General features: G+C 40.4%; 1 protein-coding gene and 1 long non-coding RNA gene across 2 annotated transcripts; one reads left to right on the top strand and one right to left on the bottom strand.

Moving 5' to 3' along the window:
• Positions 1–1994: 1994 nt before the first annotated feature.
• Positions 1995–2389, bottom strand: LOC116049108. The gene is made up of 2 exons (XR_004104812.1): positions 2327–2389; positions 1995–2216 (listed from the first exon to the last, which is right to left on the bottom strand). It is a non-coding gene; the product is annotated as an uncharacterized LOC116049108 (long non-coding RNA).
• A 6421-nt stretch (positions 2390–8810) lies between these two features.
• On the top strand, positions 8811–23576 carry tlr18 (toll-like receptor 18). Its single transcript, XM_031298463.2, has 4 exons — positions 8811–8996; positions 17916–18910; positions 21288–22470; positions 22606–23576. The coding sequence occupies exons 1-4, from the start codon at positions 8934–8936 to the stop codon at positions 22996–22998; spliced, it is 2634 nt and encodes an 877-aa protein (XP_031154323.1). The 5' UTR covers positions 8811–8933; the 3' UTR covers positions 22999–23576.
• The last annotated feature ends 1175 nt before the right edge of the window (positions 23577–24751 follow it).

The following is a 24751-nucleotide window of genomic DNA, read 5'->3' as shown; positions in this document are numbered from 1 at the left end:
TGCCATAGTTAGAACGTGATATATAACCATTGACGGCTTTGCCTCTCTTCCCAGGGACATCGGTGCAAATAGACAAGAAAATGGTTCGTGTTTGTCATACTTGTATCTCTATGCTGTGAAACAAAAGGCTTGACAGATTCCAGTAATATGCTTCACTGATGGTCAGCAGCAACGACAACCAGCGGCGAGAGCAGTGGCGTTAACATCACACTAAATCTGCAGAATCATCCTTTAACCTCTCTTCGAATAACACACTTTACTAAGACCAAAAAGGCAGATTAAAGCTGAATGTAAAAAGAAATAAGAATTGTGAATTTTGCTGGAGTTCAATAGCTCTAAAAAGCCTAAAAGGAATGCCAAACCTTATGAATACTGATCAGCTGACAGAAGAAATATGCTTTGTGAGGTGATGAATTATGCAGCGGATTAGCATGTTCTCCAGAGCTTTGAGAATTATCATTCAGTAGTGTTACATACATCTGGCCGTGCCGAGAATTTCACAGTGGCAGAGATGTCATTAATAGCTAATTTGACAATGGAGCCGGCTCATCATGCAAAGTATTAAAGAATTAATTTCACACCGTCAGGGATACGAGCAGCGAACATGTCCCCAGCTGTGAAAAATCTTGAGGTAGTATCGTGCTTCTCACTCAGCTTGGTTGTGTGTTGCTGCTCTTCGAGCTGCTTGCTTTTTGCATTGCACTGACTCTGGATACTCACTGTGCCAAGAAAAGAAAAAAATGAAAAAAACAAAGCTATGTTGAGCCAACGCATCCCCCCTTGACGCGTCTTCTTTTGTTCAGTTGCAAAATCCTTCGCTCCTTACCTGGCATAACATTTTGTCCCAGACAAACTGAGCGTGTGCACAACATTGGCCATCCCTTCAACCAAACTCACAAACACAAACCAACTGCAGGTCTAACATGCATGTTTTTTATCTTTGTATTGCCACCAGTGTGGGAAATGAACACCAGCCACTGGCCAAGTGCTGGTAAACATTTAGGAGAGGCTGTTGTGATGCTGCCAGAGACCTCTGGCAGGAAACTCAACATTCACAGATGTGCTCAAGGCAGTTTCCTGTATAACTTCCTTTATACTGTCACTATGACTGCTGTGTATGTTCCGTTGTGATATGACTCCGAAAGCTGTTATCACAAGCCACAATTTTCATTCACGTATTTTTATCCGCATTTTGAAAAGCTGTATGGAAACTGCAAAATTCGATATAACTTCCTCAATTGTGCAATATTATATACAAAAAAAAGTTATTGCTTGCTTGAGGTGGAAAAAGAGTTGAAGCGCTTAATTGGATATGGAAATGCCTTTTCCGAATACGTTCTGACCTGTTTCCGATGTCCGCGTCATGCTGCGTGCATTAGAATCATTAAATGAATTAGTCTTCGTCTCTGGACAGCATGAAACATGACCAATACTAGCTGACATGCCCAATTGAACCAAACTCCCAAAGATCTCTAGTTTTCTCTCGTTGATGGGTAAGATGGCCAAGGCGACTTGTTTTGTTTCCGGGTAGCAACCTGTACTTCTTCTACTCTACTAGCTTAAAGTGCCAACTTCTGACCAAACTAAGCTGCAGCATGCTGTATTTACTCCAAACCAGTTGATAGAAACACACCTAATTTGCATGTCTTTTTTGCGACGTTTCAAAGGTTTGCTTAAAATTCGGTTGAGAATTGAATGGAAACATGGCTTAGGAGAGGCCTATGCTAACCAATAATGGTAATTATGCAACAAGCTGGTATCATAAGGTTCTTCACTGTGTCCCAAGTCCATACTATATACCTGTAGAGAACAGAAAAATGACAGCATTTGTTCAAACGCTTAAAACAACCTACTGTACGTTTATATTACCAAAGGTAGAAGTAGCATGATAATGGAACTGCTGCAAAATAGATAAGATAAAAAGTTTGTATTGGGTAGTTGGTGGATGGTGTACAAAGCTTCACATTGCATCTCCTACCATCAGTTTGTGTTTATTTAAATCCACTGACACGGGTCATATAACCACACTAAGGCTGTGATCTTTCCTCAACCTTAACCAAGTAGTTTTCGTTGCCTAAACTTAACCAAACTTTCAGGATAGAGGTGACTCTTTTCCAAATACATTCACATTCATATGTATTCATTTGGCAGATGCATGTTGTACAAAGGAGCATGTCTATGTTATAGTTTGGATTTGGGACACATAGTTTTATATTCTCACCAGGAGAGATCGCCTTGTGTCACAGAGTGTTAAACGTGGTCACATTGTTGTTGCTGTGCAGAGCGGATTGTATTTCCCCTTTTCATGACGAGCTGCTCCTGAGACAGGTGGAATCAGGCTTTCATCATTCTCCACAGTACGCATTCATCATCCTCAACACTTTTCCAGCCAACACGTGGAATTAAGATTTATAGCATTTATAGCATTTACCAACAATTGCCGTCTTCAAATCTCCGTTATGTTCAATGTCCTTGCTTTGATATGGATATTCACACAGCCGCTTTATCAAAATTCAGTTATCACTCACTCACATCCGTCATCGTCAGCGAGTCCGTGAAAGGCTAATCTCCTTCAAAGCAAGCTCTTGATTTGCCTTCAGGAAACCAATTTAATGGATCACGCTATCTGCTGTAAACGAACTGACGTTGAGTGTAGCAGGGTTGCTGTTTTGTTTGCTCTGGGGTTTTTGAGTTCAAGTACTGTACATGATGATGTGTGCCCACGATTCTGTGTCTTGATATATCTAAATTTCGAAAGTAACATGCCAAACTCTATTATTATTAAAGAGATTTATATTGGTGCCATGCCGGTTTAATGCCATCTCATAACATGTATTTTTAAAACAACAGATATCTATAGATATTCATGTAACAAACCCATATTGACATGTGTTTCCCTGAACATGTGCGTTGAATATTAATAAAATACAAGTATAAAAGTAAGGATTTACTGTGATCATTTAAAAGCATTGTGGAACTTAATCCCTTAATTTGCCTTTAAATTCCAATATTTAGCCATTTTTTATAATGTTATCAAGGTATTTATTGGGATTTTAAGGGGATAATTAAAAGTTTTGAAGTATATTGAAGTATCATGATACAGGTTAGGGGCTTTTAAAAGGGGGATTAACCCATTAAAGCCATCAACTTGTTCCTTACAAGGGCCTTCATCGATTTCTACGAATTAAAAAGGTACTTTTAATGTTATTTATTCAATTTTAATTTCAATTCAATTCAATTTTATTTATAGTATCAAATCATAACAAGAGTTATCTCGAGACACTTTACAGACAGAGTAGGTCTAGACCACACTCTATAAAGCCCCAACAATTCCAATAGTTCCCCCAAGAGCAAGCATTAGCAGTGGCTATTGCGACAGTGGCGAGGAAAAACTCCCTTTTAGGAAGAAACCTCGGCAGACCCAGACTCTTGGTGGGCGGTGTCTGACGGTTGGGGTTATGACGGTACAGGATGTAGCGTGGCACAGCAGAGCATGGGTGGACGCGGTGGACGCAGCAGGACGTAGTCGGGCATTGCAGGGAATCGCAGAGCGTAGCAGGGTGTAGCAGGTCCATAGCCACAGCTGCACCCAAGACCCAGGTCTTGGTGTCGCCCTAATCCGAGGCGATGTTCTGGGTGAAGAAGAAACATAAGGACTCCGGGGAGTAAACTCCCCAGAGCTAGGTGAGTAACAAGCACTTCTGAGACATGATGTGCATAAAAGGAAACAAAAGAAAAGAGCGTGTCATAAGAAGGAACTTCCTCGGCAGTCTAGAATTATAACAGCATAACTAGGAGAGGCACTATATTATTGATTATACGATAGGTAAATCTGATGACTGTAAAGAGAAGCAGAGAAAAGCAGGGGTGCTGTGTCTGCAGCTATATACCCTGCCCCGCCGGTCTAGGCGTTCACTGCAACTCCTCACTCCCTAACTATAAGCTTTATCAAAGAGGAGAGTTTTCAGTTTAGTCTTAAATGTAGCGACGGTGTCTGCCCCCCGAACCCAGATTGGGAGCTGGTTCCACAGGAGAGGAGCCTGATAGCTGAAGGCTCTGCCTCCCATTCTACTTTTAGAGACTCTAGGAACCACAAGTAACTCTGCATTCTGGGAGCGTAGTGCTCTAGTGGGACAATAAGGTACTAAGAGGTCCTCAAGATATGAAGGAGCTTGACCATTTAGAGCTTTATAGGTCAGAAGAAGGATTTTAAATTCAATCCTGGATTTTACAGGAAGCCAATGGAGAGAAGCTAATACAGGAGAAATATGATCTCTTTTCTTAGTTCTTGTCAGAACACGCGCTGCAGCATTCTGGATCAGCTGGAGAGTCCTAACGGACTTATTTGAGCATCCTGATAATAAGGAATTACAGTAGTCCAGCCTGGAAGTAACGAATGCATGGACTAGTTTTTCTGCATCGTTTTGAGACAGGATGTTCCTAATTTTAGCAATGTTACGAAGGTGAAAAAAGGCTGTTCTAGAGGTGTGTTTTAGATGGGCGTTAAAGGATAGATCCTGATCAAAAATAACTCCTAGATTTCTGACAGTAGTACTTGAGGCCAGGGCAATGCCATCCAGAGTAATTATATCTTCGGCTAATGAGGTTCGTAGGGGTTTGGAGCCCAGGACAATAACTTCGGTTTTGTTTGAGTTTAACATCAGGAAATTGTAGGCCATCCATGATTTTATATCTTTAATGCAAGCTTGAAGTTTAGCTAGCTGGCTGGTTTCGTCTGGCTTGATTGACAGATATAATTGGGTGTCATCCGCATAACAGTGAAAGTTAATTGAGTGTTTCCTAATAATATTGCCTAGAGGAAGCATATATAAGGAGAATAGAATTGGTCCAAGCACTGAGCCTTGAGGAACGCCATGGTTAATTTTAGCGTAATTGGAGGGTTTATTGTTAACATTAACAAATTGCGATCGATCAGAGAAGTAGGACTTAAACCAGTTTAGTGCGATTCCTTTAATGCCAACTAAATTTTAAGGGCATTCTACCTTTTAGAAACAAATTAATGCATGCAGAAAATCCTTCCAAGAACCTTAATTACATTGCAATTGATTATTCGATCCATTAGTTCATCCCATACATCCCCTAAAACCAATTTGATACTTAACTACTGAACCATCCATTAACATATCATGAAAGTATTTTGGATGTTAACCAAATCCCAAGCCTAATTACAGTACACCTCAAATTAACAATTAATGGATTTGTCAAATGTTTCAAATTAATGTATACATTAATTTGGTTAATTAAGGGCCTTTGACATTTAAATGTTTCTAAGGCGTTTAGTTTCATATTATAGTTATGTCATATTCAAATTAAAGATGTGATAAGAAGGTGCATGTAGACTTCACACAAGCAGAATATTGTGGAAATCTGCACACGGATCACAAAATGGTTGACACTCAGGTGGAGGTTCCTGTCAAGACAAGCAGGTTGCATCACCATCTGCTGGCCACTATTCGGTGTATTGACACGAATATGTAGAAGGATATACAACACAACCTCTTCAGTATTTAAAATCCTCTTACATGAGTCATACATCTAGTCTCTACTGGTTATTCTTTATATCTTAGGCTGACTCCAGTTTTTTTGGCTGCTTCCATGTTGTTGCAGCCGTGTTGTTTCTGTAGCCTCCTCCTCCGTGAATTTTATTTAGAGTCCAGAACCGGCAATCAACACCACCAATCAGCACATTGTGTCAACCCCTTCCAATAGTAAGAGATTCTGTAACACTAGCCAGCCATTATAGGACCGGAAAAGTCAAAACCAGCACTCTCAGAATGATGTATGTTTTATAGCTGAGAAATCAATTTATATCTTTGTGAAGAGTAGTTAGTGGGACTGATGCTATCCCTCTTAATTCTATTATGAAATGAACAAGAAGCACCAATTGTTATGCTACAATTGTTGTTTCTAGTCATATTTCCACTGTCTTTATTGTTACTATAACTGCCACTGTTGATCACTCCAACTGCTATAATTGTTAATGGAAGTAGATGTTTCAACCTCGTCCATATTAGGGCTGCACGATATCAGGAAAACAATATGCGATAAAATTGTTGAATATTGCGATGACAATATCACTTGCAATACCTAAACAAATACTTAAATATACAGTGTTAATGTATTTTTGCTTTGCTGGCTAACAACTCAAGTACTCCAAGAGCTATATTTTCACATCCATGCTCTTTACCACCTCAGTCAGCATCTAGAGCAGTAGGGCTTCATCTGATTGGCCAAATATTTTGACATGCAGAGTGTGAACGCATGGCACATGTAATAGGCTGTAGCATTTAGTGCAGTTCAAGCAGTCTTTGCGATACGTGTACCTCAATATCAACATTTGGGATAACAATACATTTGCGATATATTGCCTTAGTCCATATAGCAACAATTCTGACTATCTCAGTGGCCATGTTTCCATCAATACATTTTTATGCGCATTTTGAAGTATTGCATTAGAAAATGTTGATGAAAATGGCAAAATTCGAAGAAAAAAAAACATCCTAAAATTCTCAAAAACGTTTTTACTCTCGCTTGAGGTGGTTTTTGCCTTTTTCGAAAAAGAGTTCATGCACAAAACGGGAGATGGAAAGAGCTTTGCCGGATAAGTTGTGATGTAGCGAACATGTAACTCACATGACTATAGTCCTGGTATCCGTCGGATGGGGGAAAGATCGGAATACGGGTCCCATCCAGTGCGCCGTACACTTATGGCACAAGGTGCGTAGTGGAGTTGTGGTGTGCTGTAGCCTGTGCCTCAGCCACGTCGGGTATATTGACGAATTGGTTCAACAGCTTGAATCGTATGGCCCTGCACACCGCGTATAAATTTCTCTGCCACAACCTTGTTTTCTGCACAGGTGGCCAACTTGTACAATGCTATCTCTCTCCATTTAGCCAAAGAACTTAGCTTCTAAACTCTTTGATTTAGCAAGCTGGTTTGCAATCTACAACCATGCATAACGTCAACTTGTAAAAAAACTACGCTTTGCGTGGTCTAGTTTATTCGTTCTAAACCAGTTGATGGAAACGCTTCTAATTCGCATATTCTTTTTCTTTTCTTTTTTGCGACATTTTAAAAGTTTGCTTAAAATTCGCTTTACAATTAGATGGAAACATGTCCAGTGCTGAATTAACCACCTTTGCTAGGTAGTTTCATTTCATCACATTTTGTGAAATGTGCTTATTTTTTACTTTCCGAGAGTGAGATGAAAACAAACTTGAGATGCTTTTCCGGAGGAAAAAGCAGCCTGTTGCACAAGTCAATCAATTCCTGAGCTTTCTACTCAAGAACAAAGAGGGGATCTTAGCAAAGACCCTGATTATGAGTCTCTATCTCACTCTGCAAGCTCACTGTTTCCCAACACATTTCTGCTAATTAACTCTATTCATATTTTCTGGCTGAAATTCGCAGAAGCAGCCATTGAATATCAATCATCAGGAGCACACACACACACACACACACACACACACACACACACACACACACACACACATACACACACACACACACACACCCAGCGAAGAAGTTCACAAGTCAATCTGCTCAGTGATTGTACTGGCAGAAACATATATTCAAAATATTTTAAAACCATGGCCAGAAAATATCTCAAATCATATTCCATTGTAATGGTTTCCAGATTTTGTTTTCTTAATGAGATCATCTGAGCATGACTAAAAGTAAAACTGCTCGTATTTACGATTCACCCAAATCACACCATTTCCTCACTACCAATGGAGTGTGTTTTTATTGGAAATGCTCTCTGCCAGAGAAATGCCAACATCATGGAAACTGCTCAAAGAATGTTCTGGGTCAAGGTAATGGTAAAGGTTAAACAAACTGGTTATGTTCACTATCAGTCTCGGCCATCTTTCCAAAACAATGCGTATTCTTTCAGCTATTGCAACACAGGATTTAAACAACAGACCTTCCTTGTAAGTTGTTCCAAAGGATTCCTAGTTTCAGTGATATCTTTTGGAGAACAGCTGCATACTTTTATATGTAGGGAAATCCTCAAACCCCAAAAGTTAAGAGGACAGTTAGGATTGAAGGTTTAAACCCTTGTGTTGTCTTCCCGTCAACCTTGAAAAAAACACTTCTTTTTTTTCAACGTTTTTGACGCCTTTTTTTCACAGTTTGTTTTTGCTTTTTCCAATGTTTTAAATTGTTAAATTTTTCTTCTACACATTTTCAGTGCTTATTTATACGTCACATATTTTCTGATATAAAACAAGAATTGAAAACGGGTCAATGTGACCCGGAGTCAACACAAGGGTTAAAAATGAAAGAAATGAACATAAACAGGCGGCAACACTGGATATCATTGTCAATTATTTGTTCTGTCCTTTTCCTTTCCTTTCTCCATCCACAAATATTTTCCATCTATGATCCATTTTTCCTCTACTTGTCAGACATGTCACTGTTGATTTTAGTAAAATAAATTGTTTATATTTTGAGCAGCACAAATTAAATTCCATTCATTGCATATTATTGGATTGAAGGCAGAACTCCATCTCAAAACCTGGACAACAGTCTATACAACAGTGTCAATGACAGCTCAGAAGTAGTAGTACTGTAGAAGTAGTTTTTTTCTCTCTTATGTTTGCCTAGAAGGAGTTTTTCAATAAAAGAAAAATTTGGAGCTCCTGAGCCAGAAGAAATGCTCCCCTGGCACATTCCTGAGCAACACACACACACATACACATGCATGCACACATGCACGCACACACACACACACGCACGCACGCACACACACCCACCAACACACACACAGATTAAAGAGAGAGGGAGAGGGAGAGAGAAGCAGACAGAAAGCGAGAGAAAATACCAGCGTAGACAGAGTTGCCACAGGCTAACTCATCCAGTGTTGACTCACTTCTCACTGAGCATCTAACACACGGCAGCACTGGTTAAAATGTGCTGTGAAAAAGTCAAACTGGCGACAAGTAAGTCCAATCTGACCGCTCGGCATTTCAAGGTGAGTTCAAGATTTTTTTTCACCTTTAATTAATATACAAATGATTCAAGTCATGTTTGTCACAGTTTAAATCTGCTGTATTCATAACTTTTATGACCATCTTCAGTGGATTATCACACATTCATTTTAGGCCTGCTTCTGTTCATGATGACATGACTAAAGTGGATCATTAGGCTATGAAGGTTTTTATATTTAGCGACGGTAAAGCACTGGCACTGTGTAAACAGAGATATCAGACTGATTGAAGAAAAATAAATCTGTCAGTTTTATAGAGATAAATGTTTTTTATTCCGGCATTTTTATAGTTTCGTTTCTAAGTGTTTTGAGATCAACAACAAACTGGGATTTTAGTGTTTGTATTTTGGACTGAGTTACGGGCCTCGCCTCTTGGCTGATGACTCTGGTTATTACTTAGGCTGTGATACTCCAGCCAAAATAACCCAGGGACAGTTTCACTTCCCAGACATGTCTTTACCAGTCCACGTGTCTGACAAGAAGAGGAAATGGAAAAATGGAAGTGAAGAGGTTTTGAGAGGATGATTATAACAATTTGTTGATTCCTGATTTCACACATTTTCAGGCTTAGCTAGTTATTTATGTCTTTTTTTCCACACATGACACACCTGGGAGCTTCCCATTTTAACCACAGTCTTATCTGAAGGCCATTGAGCAGCTACGCTGGAGTCATATAGGGTTGGAGCCTCATTTAATGGCACTTCACTGTTGGTAATGAGCGGGGTGGGAACCAGAGGGTCGCCGGTTCAAGTGCCCATAGGGACCAAAGTATGGAGTGTGGACTGGTAGCTGAAGAGATGCCAGTTCACCAAGGTGCTCCTGAGCAAGGCACCGAAACCCCCCCAACCGCTCTGTCCAGCAGTCGCAGCCTACTCACTCTGACATCTCTCCATTTGTGCAAGTAAAAGGACCTTAGCATTTGGGTGTGTATTTTGGGCCTGTGTAGTGTGTAATACCAACAGAGTGTAAATTGTAATTTCCCCACTGGGGATTATGTATAAATTGTTGGTTTTGGTCTTATAATGAGATTTGTTGATAATAATAAAGAGGGAAACTAACATAGTCTTAACAGGCAATCAGCCTGTTTAATTGTTGGCATCTGTGAAGCTCCAACGGCAAATTAGCTCATTTCAGGCAGTTTTGCACAGCTGTTCCTGCCTGGGTGCTAATGTCTGTGGAGTTCCCTCTGAAACGCTGTGAGTTATAGATACTGTATAAGTTTTTGGTACAGCAAGTCCTCCAAACCATATAACAACATAGGTTGTTAATTCCTCCCCTCTAAGTCAACCCATGTGAGTATGTCATAAATTAGCGCCCCTAGCGGCCAGAAAATGCGACCCACAGGAGCGATTTCCATCCTCTAAATGTAACGTAACAATCGCAGTTTTGAACGTGTCATTCATTTTGTGAAACAGTCACAGTTAGGTCAGGTTTAGGCACACAAATTCCATAGTTATGTTTAGAATATGATCGTGGTTTGGGTTCAAATGATGAACAGTTATGTTACTTAACTTCAGATTAGGCATGTGACGCAGAACATGATTTAGTTCCGGTTGTTCCGTAAACTTAAACAAAAAACTTACTTTTATTTTCAAAATGGACACCCTGGGTGAAGGTCTTGTTTGTTTGACCCATGTACCACCCCAACCCTTCCTCCTAACGTGGAATGTGGAGCTCTTATACACCGTCACCTTCCTACCTCCTTTGCTCCCGTCATAATTACTACAGCCACTAGACAGCGCCGCCATGATAAATGTAAATACCCAGTGTCTTTTGGTAGGATAATACTATTTTAGAGGTTAACAAACTGTGGGTTTTGTTTAGAAAGAGCAGACGTCCAGTGAATTCCTTTTCTCAGATCTCTGCAAGGACAAGACTATCTTGCCAATCTAAGTTTTTTACTTAGTACTTAGTTTAGTTTAACTGTACTTTTCAACTTACACATTCCACCAAAACAAGTTCCTTCCCGAGACTATTTTGCAGAGGCGCCGTTGCTCCATACAGCGCTTAGTGCCGCCCAAGACGATTGTGATTTGTTTAAAGAAATGCCAATTAACCAGAGAACGTTTTTCTCCCATCCCGGAATGCTGTGTGGCAAAGCGAGATTACAATGTCAGTAGTAACTGAAGCGAAAAGAAAGTGATGCCTATTGTGACTAATAGCAAAAATGTTATTAGTCACACCTGTGTTTTTTTCTGCTATGACAAATCAAAATATCTTCTGTAACAAAGATCTATCACATTTGAAAGACTGGTGCTGTGACATCAATTGTTTCTTTTGGTAGCTCCAACGATGGGACAATGTTTTTGACAGAAATTATTATATTTCACCTTTGGGGTTCGACTTACTGCCCTCTCTGCCCTCTCTGTTCCCACCACCAACAGTTAAATGATGGATGGACATTGCTGACTTCCTTCCTTCATTTGTTTTTCACTTTTCCATTGTAGCATCTACATGCAGATAGTTAGTTGTTTCATTTGTCCAGTTTTTAGACACCTGTCTCTGTTGCTGTGGACATTTTTAATTGAATCTACTAAATACTAGTTACAATACAAACTGTTGACAGCATGTCCTGCTGTTTATCCAGAGTAATGGGGGAAGAAAAAGCAGCTGCTGTTTTTTTTGTAAACTGAGTAACATAAATGCTTTGAGCAGCAGAATGTAAACTCATTGCATCCTAAGGGGGTGGCAGCATAAATCTCAGAGATGGCCATATCCTGTGTATCCTGTATGGTTAAATACCACCAGGTGCTAGTGGGAAAATGGTTTTGGAAATAAAACGATCACTTCATGTATGACATAAACAACTCCAGCACATAAACATGTTGAGTGTCTGTCGCTGTGGACAATGAGGATGATGACCTGGGAGCAAAATGTTCTCGAGTACAAATGTGTTTGTGCGTAGCACATAAACATGGAGCGTCATCAAACATCATTATCATCATTAAACAGAGTAAAGACTTATCAGTGAAACCAGTCTGCTGCCAGATGAATGTGTCGTATAGAGGCAGTGGGCACAGTGCTGCCAGCACGTCAATGAAAGAGCTGTTTGCCACCGACTATTGACTGTTGGGTAAATATCCCACAGTAATAGAGATTTTGAGCACACTGGATGACGCCATTCATGGCTTAATAAAGAGATATCGTAGTTTGATCAATGAGTGAGCGATTTAGTGTTTCTTTCATAGCCTGGTTGCTAATTTAGTGCAGGACTATGGAGCCTAAAGTGCAGCATGTACATTGCGTTGGGTTGCTATGGACCGCACAGTACCACAATACATTACTAGAGTACAACTTTGCTCCTTTATTAGTACACAAGTTTAATTAAACAGGATAATTGTCATCACAATATAATGATTACGTTTCAATATCCAACACTTCAAGATGAATGTAAAAGTTTTGAACACAACCCAACCCATTAATACAGCAGTTTTAGGATATCTCATATTCACTTAAAGTTGTACTTAAATTGGAACTCCAATTTTACATGGCTGCGTTGTCTGTTAAATTGTCTCTAGTGATGTCACTTGATTAAACATTGGTTGGGGCTGAAGACTACAAGTTTAAAAATAAAAATCTGGAGGTCTGACATCAGAAAGGAGCTAGCTCACCAGACCTCCTCATCTCTGCTTGAGGCTACAATAACGGCTACTATCGTAACCCACCCAACTCATTGATGTATAATAAGAACTGGATACAGCGTTTGAGGCAGAGCATTTTTCATTTCTATTAGAGTTGCTTTAAGCCATCATGGAGCCAAAAATGTCCTAGATTTTCGCGCTGCTTCCACAATGTGTGGCCCAAACAGCAGGCGCAGTAGAGACCTCTGGTGGCCAAGCCGGTTACTTCCAGTTTAGCACTCTGCCAAGTTGAATGGGGACAAAATAATTTAATTGTGCAGCTCTTCTAGACTTTCCAAATGTCATCGTCCCGAATGGATCCACCTCTGATAGTGAAACTAATCATTTTGCGGGGGGGTTGTGGACACTCAAAAAAATTTAGCCACGGACTTACAGACATCTCTTTTGCCATGTCTATGGGAAAAAGTCTTTTTTGGGCCAGAGGGCATCACATGAATGGTTAGGAGTTGCAATTCCACTGTTTGGCTGCTATTTTCAGTTTTCTTAAAAGCCTGGTGCAATAACTTTACTGAACAAAATTATGAAAAAAATTGTTTACTGACTGGTTTTCAGACCCCCCCACCCCCGGACCCCCCCCCCCCCAATACAGTAGAATTGCACATTTTAGAGTGGCCTTTTATTGTGGCCAGCCTAAAGCCTGGTTCACACGGGACGATTTTAAAATTGTCGGCCGATTTTCCAATCCTGAGAGACCCCACACACGGCGATAAAAAATCACAGGTCTAACAGTTTTGGTCGTACAGTGTGTGGTGCGCAGCACACGGCAAAATCAACACATCACACACGAACCAATTTCACTCCCGAGCATTCCCAGGTCAGACGGGAAATCTCGCAAAATCCTTCGAGATCAAACGTGACTTCAGAGTAAACAATCATGGCGGACGAAGAGGATGCAGTGGCGATAATTTGTAGTTTGTTTTTAACCGAAATAAACCGTTATCAAAAGAAAAGGCGATGGTCAATGAAGTGGAGACAACGCGAGCATGGACTATACTTGCTCTACTTATCTCCGACGTCCACCGGACTTTCTGGTGCGCCATGCCGCCGGCTGTTTTGATTTTGTTTCCCGGTGCTTTCCTCGCCGCCTCGTCACCTCGCTTTCTGATTGGCTACACGCCACAGTCCACAGGCTGCGTGCTCGTTTGTCCCCGGGGGACACCACACACGAGGAGAAATCGGGCCAAAACAATCCAACATGTTGGATATCCCCGATTTGAGATCGGAGTGGTCCTGACATCCTTCCGAGCAGACGAGAGCAGTCTTAACACACCACACACGGCAGGAATATCTGATCAGATTATTTTACGATAATCGGAGCATCCTTAAGATTGTCGCAAGGGGTGAATCGGGGCTAAAATCGGCCTAAGTATCCTGCCGTGTGAACCAGGCTTAAGGCACGCCTGTGCAATAATCATGCTGTCTAATCAGCATCTTGATATGCCACACCTGTGAGGTGGATGGATTATCTCGGCAAAGGAGAAGCGCTCACTAACACAGATGTAGACAGATTTGTGAACAATATTTGAGAGAAATAAGCCTTTTGTGTACTTAGAAAAGTCTTAAATCTTTGAGTTCAGCTCATGAAAAATGGGGGCAAAAACAAAAGTGTTTATAATTTTGTTCAGTGTACATTGTGGGTAATATACTGCCAGGTTTTGACAAGGAATCAGAATGAATTGAATAAAAAGGCTTATCTCTGGTTCTTCTGCATTCATTTTGATCCTTTTTTTTAATAAGACATGAGTCCAAATACAGCTTGCTGTTTGCTCTAGGGAATGGCTTGCCACATTAATGATTTTGTTTGAGAGATTGAAGATTATTCTTTCACAACATCTTTACAAGTTGTCACTTTTTATGGTTCGTCTGTCATTGAGTTTATTATAGAGGACAGGCAGTGTACCTTTTAAACAATGAGACTTGCCGTCGCACTGAAACATTTCCAGTTGTGTTAGTTATTCTTTCTTACCACAACATTGACTCAGGAAGATTAAGTATTCATTTGCATCCTTGTGTTGCAACACCTATTCAACTGGGTCCGTAGATGAACAATGCCATTGTTGCCAGGCAGTGTCAGTCTGGAGATCTTAAACATGACGGGATTTGCGAAAGCTATCTCTATGGTGCAGAGAAAACAAATATTTTCCCTCCTCGTGCTCTCTGGAGATTTCCCAGCTGTACATTCAGCTTGTACTATATGAACCTGGCAATGGGCCAACCTGCATGTGCAAAATACTGACCATGAAAGGGGCCATATGTCTTGTGTGTATTCCCAATGAGTGGTGTAGATGTTTTGGATTGTATGACCTAGATATTTTAAAACCTGCAAACTTCAATGTGTTACAACGGTGAAGTGATTGCAACACACCTCACCTCTGAAGCGACAGTGCGAACTTGAGAATTAAATAAAGAATGGCCTGGCATATTTGGGCACATTCTTTTAACAGATAAGGCTGCATGCATCAAAGAATAGGAAACTGCATAAACATATACACTTCCTCCGTGAGATCCTGACACAGAAACTCCTGCCAGGCAAGTTAATGTCAAACCAGCTGGAGGTCATGAGTTTAAAACTCTTGACATCTGTAGGTTAGGAACACACAGGTTTGGTTGACCTCCCTTGCCTTGTGAAACAGAGGAATTCACCTAAGGCAGCCTTTATTTTGTTCACTTGAGTAAAGACCAGATGCTGTGTAAACAGGGAAAAGAAAGAATGAATGGTGTTTGCCTGAGTTTAATGTCTTCAGAGCTTGAAGCACTGACCCATGGTTGAAGGGTGGCTTATGGGAAATATAATAGTCAAACAGACTTGCTAGAGATATAAAGTCCCCAGTTTAATTGTTGCTAAGGCCAGATTGCCCATCAATCATTGTTGTACTCATGAGACTCAACCTAGAACTGACTTAAAGGATTTTAGGCTGTCCCAGACATTTGTGAGGGAAACATGGTGAAATATTTTGCCTTTAATCTGAAACAGTAGTACTAGATCACAAAGACATAGACTGTGACTACTATGACCCATGTCTAGTGGAGAAGACTTGTGATATCCTCAATGTTACTCAATGTGTTGGAAACACGGAACTCTCCTTGATCATGTCACCATTCTATAGGTTTATGTTACAGTCAGGGGCGTAGCACAAAATTCTGGGCCCTGTAGAAAGGCATTTTCTATGGGCCCCTCCCCACATCCACAGCTATTCATTCTAGCATTTTTTTGGGCCCTCCTCACATGAGGGCCCTGGGTACTCAGTGCCCTTCCCCCCCAGTCCAACGCCCCTGGCCACCTGTTCTTTGATTATTTCAACTTTGTTTCTGAGAAATCATGAATTTTTCAGTCAATTTAGCATGAAAATGCTGCAATACCCATGAGCCTCTTGGAAATGCCCCTTAGCATTTAAAAACTGCCATTGACATGCTAAAAACATTTAAATGTTTTTGTTGTGTGCAAAAGACCAGACTCCAGTTGAGGACATCATCTGAATGCCTCAAACGTGAAAGCATTTGAAATAGTCTGAGACCAAATTGTATCGATTCCCAAAGCTTTGTTATTGCCAAGTGATATTACAACATCATTTTAAAACAGTGCCTTTTGTTTCACTAAATCAATATTATTGATGTTCATCTAATCTGCCATCAATTTCCTGGAATGGCCGTCCACTGTTGACCAGATTAGATAACCGGAGTGTTTCCTCATCGAAGCAGCGTCACGGCTGCTGTTTTCTCGCCCAGACAGTGTTTATAGGTCAAGGAAGGATGATGATGGCCACGCAGTAAACACGGGGTTCATTCATTAAAATAATAAAATCTTTCATTTGCTGTCTTGTGTTTATCTGGCAGCGCCTGTTAACAATGAGTCATTCAGATAAGCGTTGATCTGAGAGGAACAACCACCTGTTGGGGGAAGAATAGATCTGAAATTTAACATGATAAAAATTGTCTCATTCCTTATTGCTCACATGGCTGAAAATTCCTGAAACAGATATATATCTAATGTGGGTGTTATCATATAAATGTTTACGAAATAATACAGTACACATCAGTTCATCTTTTGTGATTCATCAACTCTGGAAAAGCTACAAACAATATTCACTATCTTTACCTCAATGTCATTGTTTCTGCAGCTTCTGTAAAGGGATTCTAATTTAGTTCGCGTTCTGAAGCAAACCAAAATTGAATGTATTGAACCCTCTCTCTCTGGTTTATTCTGATGGTTGTCCAAGCTGTCACAGAGTACTTAAAATAAATAGGGAAACAAATTATTTCAACACCACCTGTATCCGCACAGACATAAATGTTTATTCAAGTCACGTCACTTCTGGACTACAAAAAATCAACACTGTTTGTTTAACAGGGGTTATAAAGCTTGATTGCTCCTCCATGTCAGGGCTGGAACAGTATAAATAAAGCTTTAGGAAAGAGAATTTGAAAGAGTCTACGTGGCAGGAAAGCAGTCTTAGGAGGGTAAGTACTGTGCAGTGTATAATGTGAGTGTTGCTGTATAAGAAGGGGACAATAGGGACCAATGAAAATGTCTATTCAATATGGACTAGTCTCTCTTTTTCACTTCAGAATTGCTGCCTGGGAGCGCGATATGATTTAGATGTAGGTAGTGCGATGTGTGCAGCCTGTTGTCTGTTTTGAGGCACGATTATGATTTAATGTGATATGATGGAAAATGAAAGATATTGTAGAGGTAAAGATTAAGATTTGACATCATGCCTCTATCATTTTGATTTCTCTTTGCTTTTTGGGGTTTCTTTGAAAGAATGGACATGAGGAATATTAATTCATTACTTTTCGCAGAAAAAAAAAAGATGCCAGGGATTAGATGCCAGTTTATAACTTTTATTTGATGCAATGTACTCATTGTGAAGAAGAGCACTGTTGTGCTTCACTGTGAGGTGACAACCTTTTATTTTTGAGGATTTCAATGCTTAAGATAAGTTATTAAAGGTAAGGAAGAAAAAGAAAAGAGAACAAAAAAGAACATAAAGAAGATAGAAAGAAAGAAAGAAAACTAAATGTACTGGAAGAAAAGTGGAGACTATCACAGAATGAAAGTGTGCACACAACATATCAGTATTGCAAACTTGTACTTGAGCAAATGTACCTCCTGCATCTCTGGAGAGAGGCATACATAGTTTTATGTGAAAAACAAAAAGTAAACCACGGCTACAAAAAAACATTGGGGTCAATGTTCTGTGTTCATTAGATCAATTAATAAAATACCAATGTTTAATCTCTCCTTTTCTTGTTTCTTTACAAGACTGTCACGATGATTTGTAAATGGATTCATTTCAGTGCTCTTCTTCTTGGAGCACTCACATCCCCGACTCCATCTTTGCCCACCACCGCTAACACTGACGGAGGACCCTGTCGCATTTACAACTCTGGCCGCTCTGCAGACTGTGTGGGAAAACAGCTCGACAGTGTCCCTTGGAGACATTTTCCATCCACACTGGAAGACATAGATCTCTCCTCCAATGAACTTCAAGCTGTTCGTGCTGACGACTTCCTCCGCCTCCCTCAGCTTCGCATCCTAAAGCTGCTGTACAATAACATTTCACACATTGACAATGATGCCTTTAAAAACAACATGCTACTGGAACATCTTGACATCTTCAATAACTCCCTACAGGAAATTCCTGCCACAGCCCTGAAACCTCTTTTGAATCTCAAAAAGCTCTACATGTCTAATAACCTTTACAGACATGCAACTTTGGCCGATAGCTTCTCCAAATTTGTCAAACTCCAAGTTCTGTCTATGGGAGGCCCTCTGGTGATGGGACTAAAGAAAACTGATTTTCAGCCCCTGAAGAACATTGGCTTACAAGGTTTTGCTATCAAATGTTCCTCCAATCTAAGTTACTACGAGCCTGGAAGTTTAGAAGTCATCCAGACAAAGCAGATGGGCTTTGACATGGCCATAGATCAACGGCCAAGTGCTCTCCCTCACATGCTACGTGACCTTGCCAACAAGACCTTCAGCGTCATCCAGTTCCGCAACCTCTTTGAGTTCATGTACTACATGGGAGAGGAAGACATTTTCCAGGGTTTAAAATTCATCACAGTCAATCAGCTCATCTTTCACAGGGGTAAATTCAATGAGAATCTCCTCAGGATGGCTTTAATGAACTTACAAGTCACCCCTATCAAAAGTTTGAGACTTCAGTACATCGACTTTGCCCGTTCACCCACATTTGTTGATAGCGGAGCAAGTTCCAGCATCACAGACCTGGTACTGGATAAGTTGGATCTTTGGTGAGTATCTTCTCATTTTGGGCAGTGGTGGAAAAAGTATTCAGATCCTTTACTTAAGTAAAAGTACTAATACCATACGGTAAAAATACTCTGTTACAAGTAAAAGTCCTGCATTGAAAATGTTAGTTAAGTAAAAGTATGTAAATATCATCAGAACTTAAAGTATTAAAAGTAAAAGTACTCAATGCAGAAACATCCTCAAATTTTAGAAACTGGAAACAAAAAAAGCATTGCAAGCGCCAAAATAAAGCTTTACAAACGGTGTCAAAAAAGCGTCAAAAATCAGCTGGACTTGTAGACTGCTATACTGCTGGGTAGTTTCATTTATAAGAAAAGATTGTATTTTTTGTTTTTTGTGCAAAAATCTTATTTTGTAAAATAACTAGTAAGTAAAGCTGTCAGATTAATGTAGTGGAGTAAAAAGTACTATATTTTTCTCTGAAATGTAGCGGAGTAGAAGTAGAATGTGGCATAAAAAGAAAAAACTCAAAGTACAAGTACCTCAAATTTGTACTTAAGTACAGTACTTGGGTAAATGTATTTAGTTTCTTTCTACCACTGATTTTGGGGCACCATGTGCCAATGTGAACATCAATGGATTTGGTGGGAAATGTCATATGTTGCTAGACACTGCCCCATACGGTGGCCGACAGGGGCAGACGCCCTGCAACTTAAGAAAACACACGCAAATAGACAAAACACAAGCAAATTAAGAAAACAACTTCATTAATTTGACAACACATGTGCAGCATTCAGCAAACGCGCTGCAAATACCACAACACAACCAAATACATAAACGCGCTGCAAATATGAAACGATGCAAAAAGAAAAGCTCACAAACCCAGAAAACAAATGCAACAAAAAACGCAGCATCCAGATTACACAACGGAAGTTCTCCAGACCTCTAGAGGGAGCAGCTAAGTGGAACAGCTGGATTTTCGACTGTTATTAACCGATATTAAATTCATATTATTATTAATATACAGTCTATGCTCCCGTCTCATGCCCTCCCGGCTGGTGCCGTCCCCGAGCTTCGGCTTTTCAAAATAAAAGCTCGCGTCTGCTCCGCTATGTGTTTGTACTTTGGTGTGTTGGATGTTTGTGAACTAAACAGTACGGCAATCATACTAATGAATACAATAACTTTTTCAGCAGATGTCTTACTTACAACACGATGGAGTTAGCAAAGCAGTTTTGTGTTTATATGTGCGGGCGGGATTCAGTTTGATAAATCCCACGGTAAATTGGCTGGTTTACTAAACAGGGAGGGACTAGAAATCCTGTCTGTTTTTTGTATTTCAAGAGCGAATTGCTCCACAATATGAATACAGATTGATCACTTATTTTGTTGGTAACCGTTGTTGTATAATCACAATATAACACTTGAGGAGGCCTACACTTCAGTAATTTCAGACCTCGAAATTAAACCCTGATCATGTGGCTTAAACAAACGTCAACGTTAAACACTGATGCAGTTTTAAATGTTTTATCACCACGAGTTTACAGACGTCTCTGCTGATTGAGTATCACCTGTGACCTGAGCGGAGACACACCCACCAAACGAGAGAAAACAGATCTCAAACATAGACTTAATATTTACAGTCTCTCTCTCTCTCTCTCTCTCTCTCTCTCTCTCTCTCTCTCTCTCTCTCTTTTTTTGTTGCATTTGTTTTCTGGGTTTGTGTGCTTTTCTTTTTGCATCGTTTTTTATTTGCAGTGCGTTTATGTATTTGGTTGTGTTGTGTGTATTTGCAGTGCGTTTATGTATTTGGTTGTGTTGTGGTTTGCTGAATGCTGCACATGTGTTGTCAAATTAATGAAGTTGTTTTCTTAATTTGCTTGTGTTTTGTCTATTTGCGTGTGTTTTCTTAAGTTGCAGGGCGTCTGCCCCTGTCGGCCACCGTAGCCCCATGATGTAGAACAGTGCAGTTTACAAGAAGTCTAACTATCAATCGTAGTGTTTGTAGACAATAAGATTACATATACATTTAATTTCATTCCAAGTATTCACACAGTGGAGACTAAGTATTTAGTCCCTATAGGAATTTGCCTAGATCCCCTAGAACCCTGCCTTTTTCTGCCCACAGACAAATGGTGGAACTGGAAGAATGCTTGCCAATGTAACCAACTCCATGAAAAAATTCAGTTCAAAACAACTTTTAGTTGCCAATTTCAAATAGAAGTCAAAATATGTAACAAACCTCCTTGTTACTATAGTGCTAAGGACCATGCATCTTTTTTTCCGTTGCACTAAACTTGTCATACAGTCCTTGTCCCCAAGCTATACTGTATATCACTCAGACCAAACTCCTTGAGGAACAGTGTGTTTGATTTTTATTATAACATACAGAACACTACAAATCTCTTTTTCTTGTAGGTATATCAGCAATCCTGATGTGCTGCGATTTGACTGGCGCTTCACCTGGTTCAACAAAATTAAGGAACTGTCTATTCAGCATGTGTACTTCAACTCTGTGCCTTGTGACGCCTGGGTTGAGATGGAAGGTGTTGAGGTTCTGGATGTCTCCAATAATCGACTACAGAATGAGTTCATCTTCAACCGGCGGTGTGATTACAAGGGCGTCATGCCACATCTTCACACCTTCAACATTAGCACCAATGACGTGACCAGTTTAAAGGACTTGTCCTCGCTAATAAGGGAGTTCCAGCAGCTACAGGTATTGGATTTTAGCAAAAACAAACTGGGCTCTGCTGAAAACAGTCAGGACTGCGTTTGGCAAAAGAATATCACTCGGGTTATCGCTCACCACAATCAATTCGTAAGGGAAGCCCTCAGTTGTCTGCCCACCACAGTGCACTACTTGGACCTGTCCAACTGCGAACTGGACGAGCTGGACATGACGTACTTTGAGAAAACCACCAACCTGAAAGAGCTCCTGCTGAGTGGAAATAAAATCAAGTTCATCCCATCAAAGTGGAAGAGTCCGTCTCTGCAGTCCCTTGCTTTAGATGGGAATTCGTTTGGTCTCATTAGCAAGGCATCCTTCCAGGACATGCCTCAACTGTCTCAACTGAGGGCAGGGAACAATCCTTACCATTGCACGTGTGAGCTCCATGCTTTTGTCCAGGACACAATGTCAAAGGGAAAGGTAAACCTCACAGACTGGCCTTTGAACTACATGTGTTACCACCCAGAGGCCTTGCTCAACACATTCATATCCAAATTCTTGCCAGGTCAAGTGGCGTGTGACATCAGACTAGTTATCATCATCTGTGTTGTCACAACGGCAGCGGTGATCTTGATATTGATGCTAATTTGCTATATTTTTGACCTCCCGTGGTACACTAAAGCCACATATCAGATCATCAGGGCCAAATACAGAGCACACAAGGAAAAAGCGGCCGGGGAAACAGGGACTTTTACTTATCATGCCTTCATATCCTACAGCCACTCTGATGCAGACTGGGTGAGGGACCAGCTCTTGCCCTGTTTGGAGAGCAACAAGAACTCCTATCGTTTGTGTATTCATGAGAGAGACTTCACGCCAGGAAGGTGGATCATCGATAACATAATTGACAACATTGAAAGCAGTCGTAAGGTAACAAAATGTAGTTTTGTAATAGACTTGTTAAGCCAGAATACAACAATACAGACTACAACACAACCCATAGCTCATGATATCATATGTCGACTTAAAATATTTTACTTTCTTTTTCTCTGTCTCCATCCTCAGGTAATATTTGTCCTCTCCCGGCACTTTGTTAACAGTGAGTGGTGCAACTATGAGCTGTACTTCGCTCAGCAGAGAGCAGTGGGCAAGATCTTCAATGACGTCATACTAGTGGTGAAGGAGCCCATTGATCCCAGCTCCTTGCCCAGCAAGTACTGCAAGCTGAAGAAGATGCTGAGTACCAAGACCTACCTGGAGTGGCCCCAGCAGGTCAGCCAGCAGTCGTTTTTCTGGGCACAGCTCATAAGTGTCCTGGGCAAGCCCACAATGACTCGAGAGGGGGCGCACAGTGTTAAGAGCAGAACCTCATCTGTGGGAGGTGTTTCTGTGATTGAGCCCCGCTTGGAGGATAGGATGCCAGAAGCAACAATACCGATGGTACCGGTGGCATTTTGACCCAAAGGTTAGAAAATAACATTTCAATTTCATCAGTATTGTCTCAGTGAAGGCCTGAACTCAGGTAACATTTTGTGTGCAGGTTATGCCAAAGCAAAAGCCAAGGTCTCATTATGATGATGATAAAATGATCCCCTGCCCTGTCTGCCCATGGCATTCTGTCATGTTATCCACGAGGGCCGAGCTGACGCCCTCTGCTCCGCTCTCCCTCTGAGCGTCCATGGCCGGGTGCCCAGCTGACAGGCGCTGAAAGGCCATGAGCTCAACGGCTCAAATGAGATCTCCCATGTCGCACTCTGGATAACAAGCGAGGTGCCAGGAAGATGTGGTGACAGGAGCTACACTGTGAAAGGACTTTGCTCTGTTACATGCTTGGCCCTCAGCGGATATGAAATCATTAGTGTTCCATCTCCAGATGTTCAAGAATCAAAGGCCACACAGGACATACTTTACCAACCACTTCCAGGAATACAATGTGTTTTGGGGAAATTGCTGACCTACCTGGGAACATAAAAATCTAAATGTGAATCTTGGTGGATCCTTGGATTCATTACTCCATGCTTAAGGATGCACAATGCTTAGTGATAGATTGATAGTTGGCAAAAAGTGAGCATACAAGTGAAGAAAGTCTAAAAAAACAAAAAAATGGGAATTCATAGCGCTCCAGCACTTTCTATTTTCAAGTTGACTGCTCCTGGACTAATTAAACATGTATGGTCAGATAATCACTCATTTGATTGCTGCCAAATATCTTTTTTAACTTGATCTGGTTGTGCTGTTTGTCTAAGTCCTTAGAGTCCCTGTTTTCAATTGTTGGTCAGCAGCACCTTTGTATTTTTTATTGATGGATTTGAGTTGAGTTGAGCTCACACGTGATGATGATTAATGTTTCTTAAAAAATATTTAAATTTGTTATTTTAAAGTACTTCTTTATTTTCCAAATTACTTCTTTCCTCTCACTTTCAGTGTTGAATCAGTAGCCTATTGTGTAACAATTAAATGCAGTCACTTTTAATTTTTTACAAGTTCACGCGGCCATTCTTAGAGTTTGCAAATGGCCAGTAGATGGCGACCTTGAACTTATTATTTACTGGTTGATGTCCCACAGAGAGACAGAAGAGAGAGAGAGAGAGAGAGAGAGAGAGAGAGAGAGAGAGAGAGAGAGAGAGAGAGAGAGAGAGAGATGTGAAATGTATTATGTATTAAATGCATTTTTTTAATAGAAGGCATGTTTTCATGTAACACAAAATTACTTCTTTAAAGTATTACAACTATTGTGTGCAGAATCATATACGCAAAGCAGCCATGTTTATATTTTATGCAGACTCGATATTGTATTTCTGTATTCTCTGCCTTGTTAAAATACAGTATGTGTCTCATTTGTATTACTTGTTAAATAATTCTTGTATTTATGCATTATTTTGCAACTGAATAATAGTCATGACTGTAAAAGTGTGATTATGTTAGATGATTGTCACTTATCCACTACTTGTGGATTTCTGCAGCTGGTTTTAGACCATCTCTGATCAGTAATCAGAGATGGATCCTTTGGTTTTCGGACACAAAAGATAGTTGAGAGGCTCTTTATCGCACATCCAGTTGGTCTCAGTTAATCAAGTCAACGAAAGGATTTCATCTTTACTTTTCCTCAAATCAAGAATAGAAAATCTGGCTCAGGTTTTCATTAATAATGTAGCAAAATGTTGAATTTGGAAACATGACCTTGTTTCAAGATAACGCCAGACCATTAAAG

This window comes from Sander lucioperca, chromosome 10, assembly GCF_008315115.2.
Source record: "Sander lucioperca isolate FBNREF2018 chromosome 10, SLUC_FBN_1.2, whole genome shotgun sequence".
NCBI lineage: Eukaryota > Metazoa > Chordata > Actinopteri > Perciformes > Percidae > Sander > Sander lucioperca.
This window is presented reverse-complemented; position numbering and strand designations above follow the sequence as displayed.

What these genes read in the sequence shown, in the direction of transcription:
- tlr18 (XM_031298463.2), top strand. Translation starts at nt 8,934, where the DNA reads ATGTGCTGTGAAAAAGTCAAACTGGCGACAAGTAAGTCCAATCTGACC. An exon ending in TGACCGCTCGGCATTTCAAG is followed by an intron (nt 8,997 to 17,915) that starts GTGAGTTCAAGA and finishes TTTCTTTACAAG; the next exon opens with ACTGTCACGATGATTTGTAA. An exon ending in CTGGATAAGTTGGATCTTTG is followed by an intron (nt 18,911 to 21,287) that starts GTGAGTATCTTC and finishes TTTTTCTTGTAG; the next exon opens with GTATATCAGCAATCCTGATG.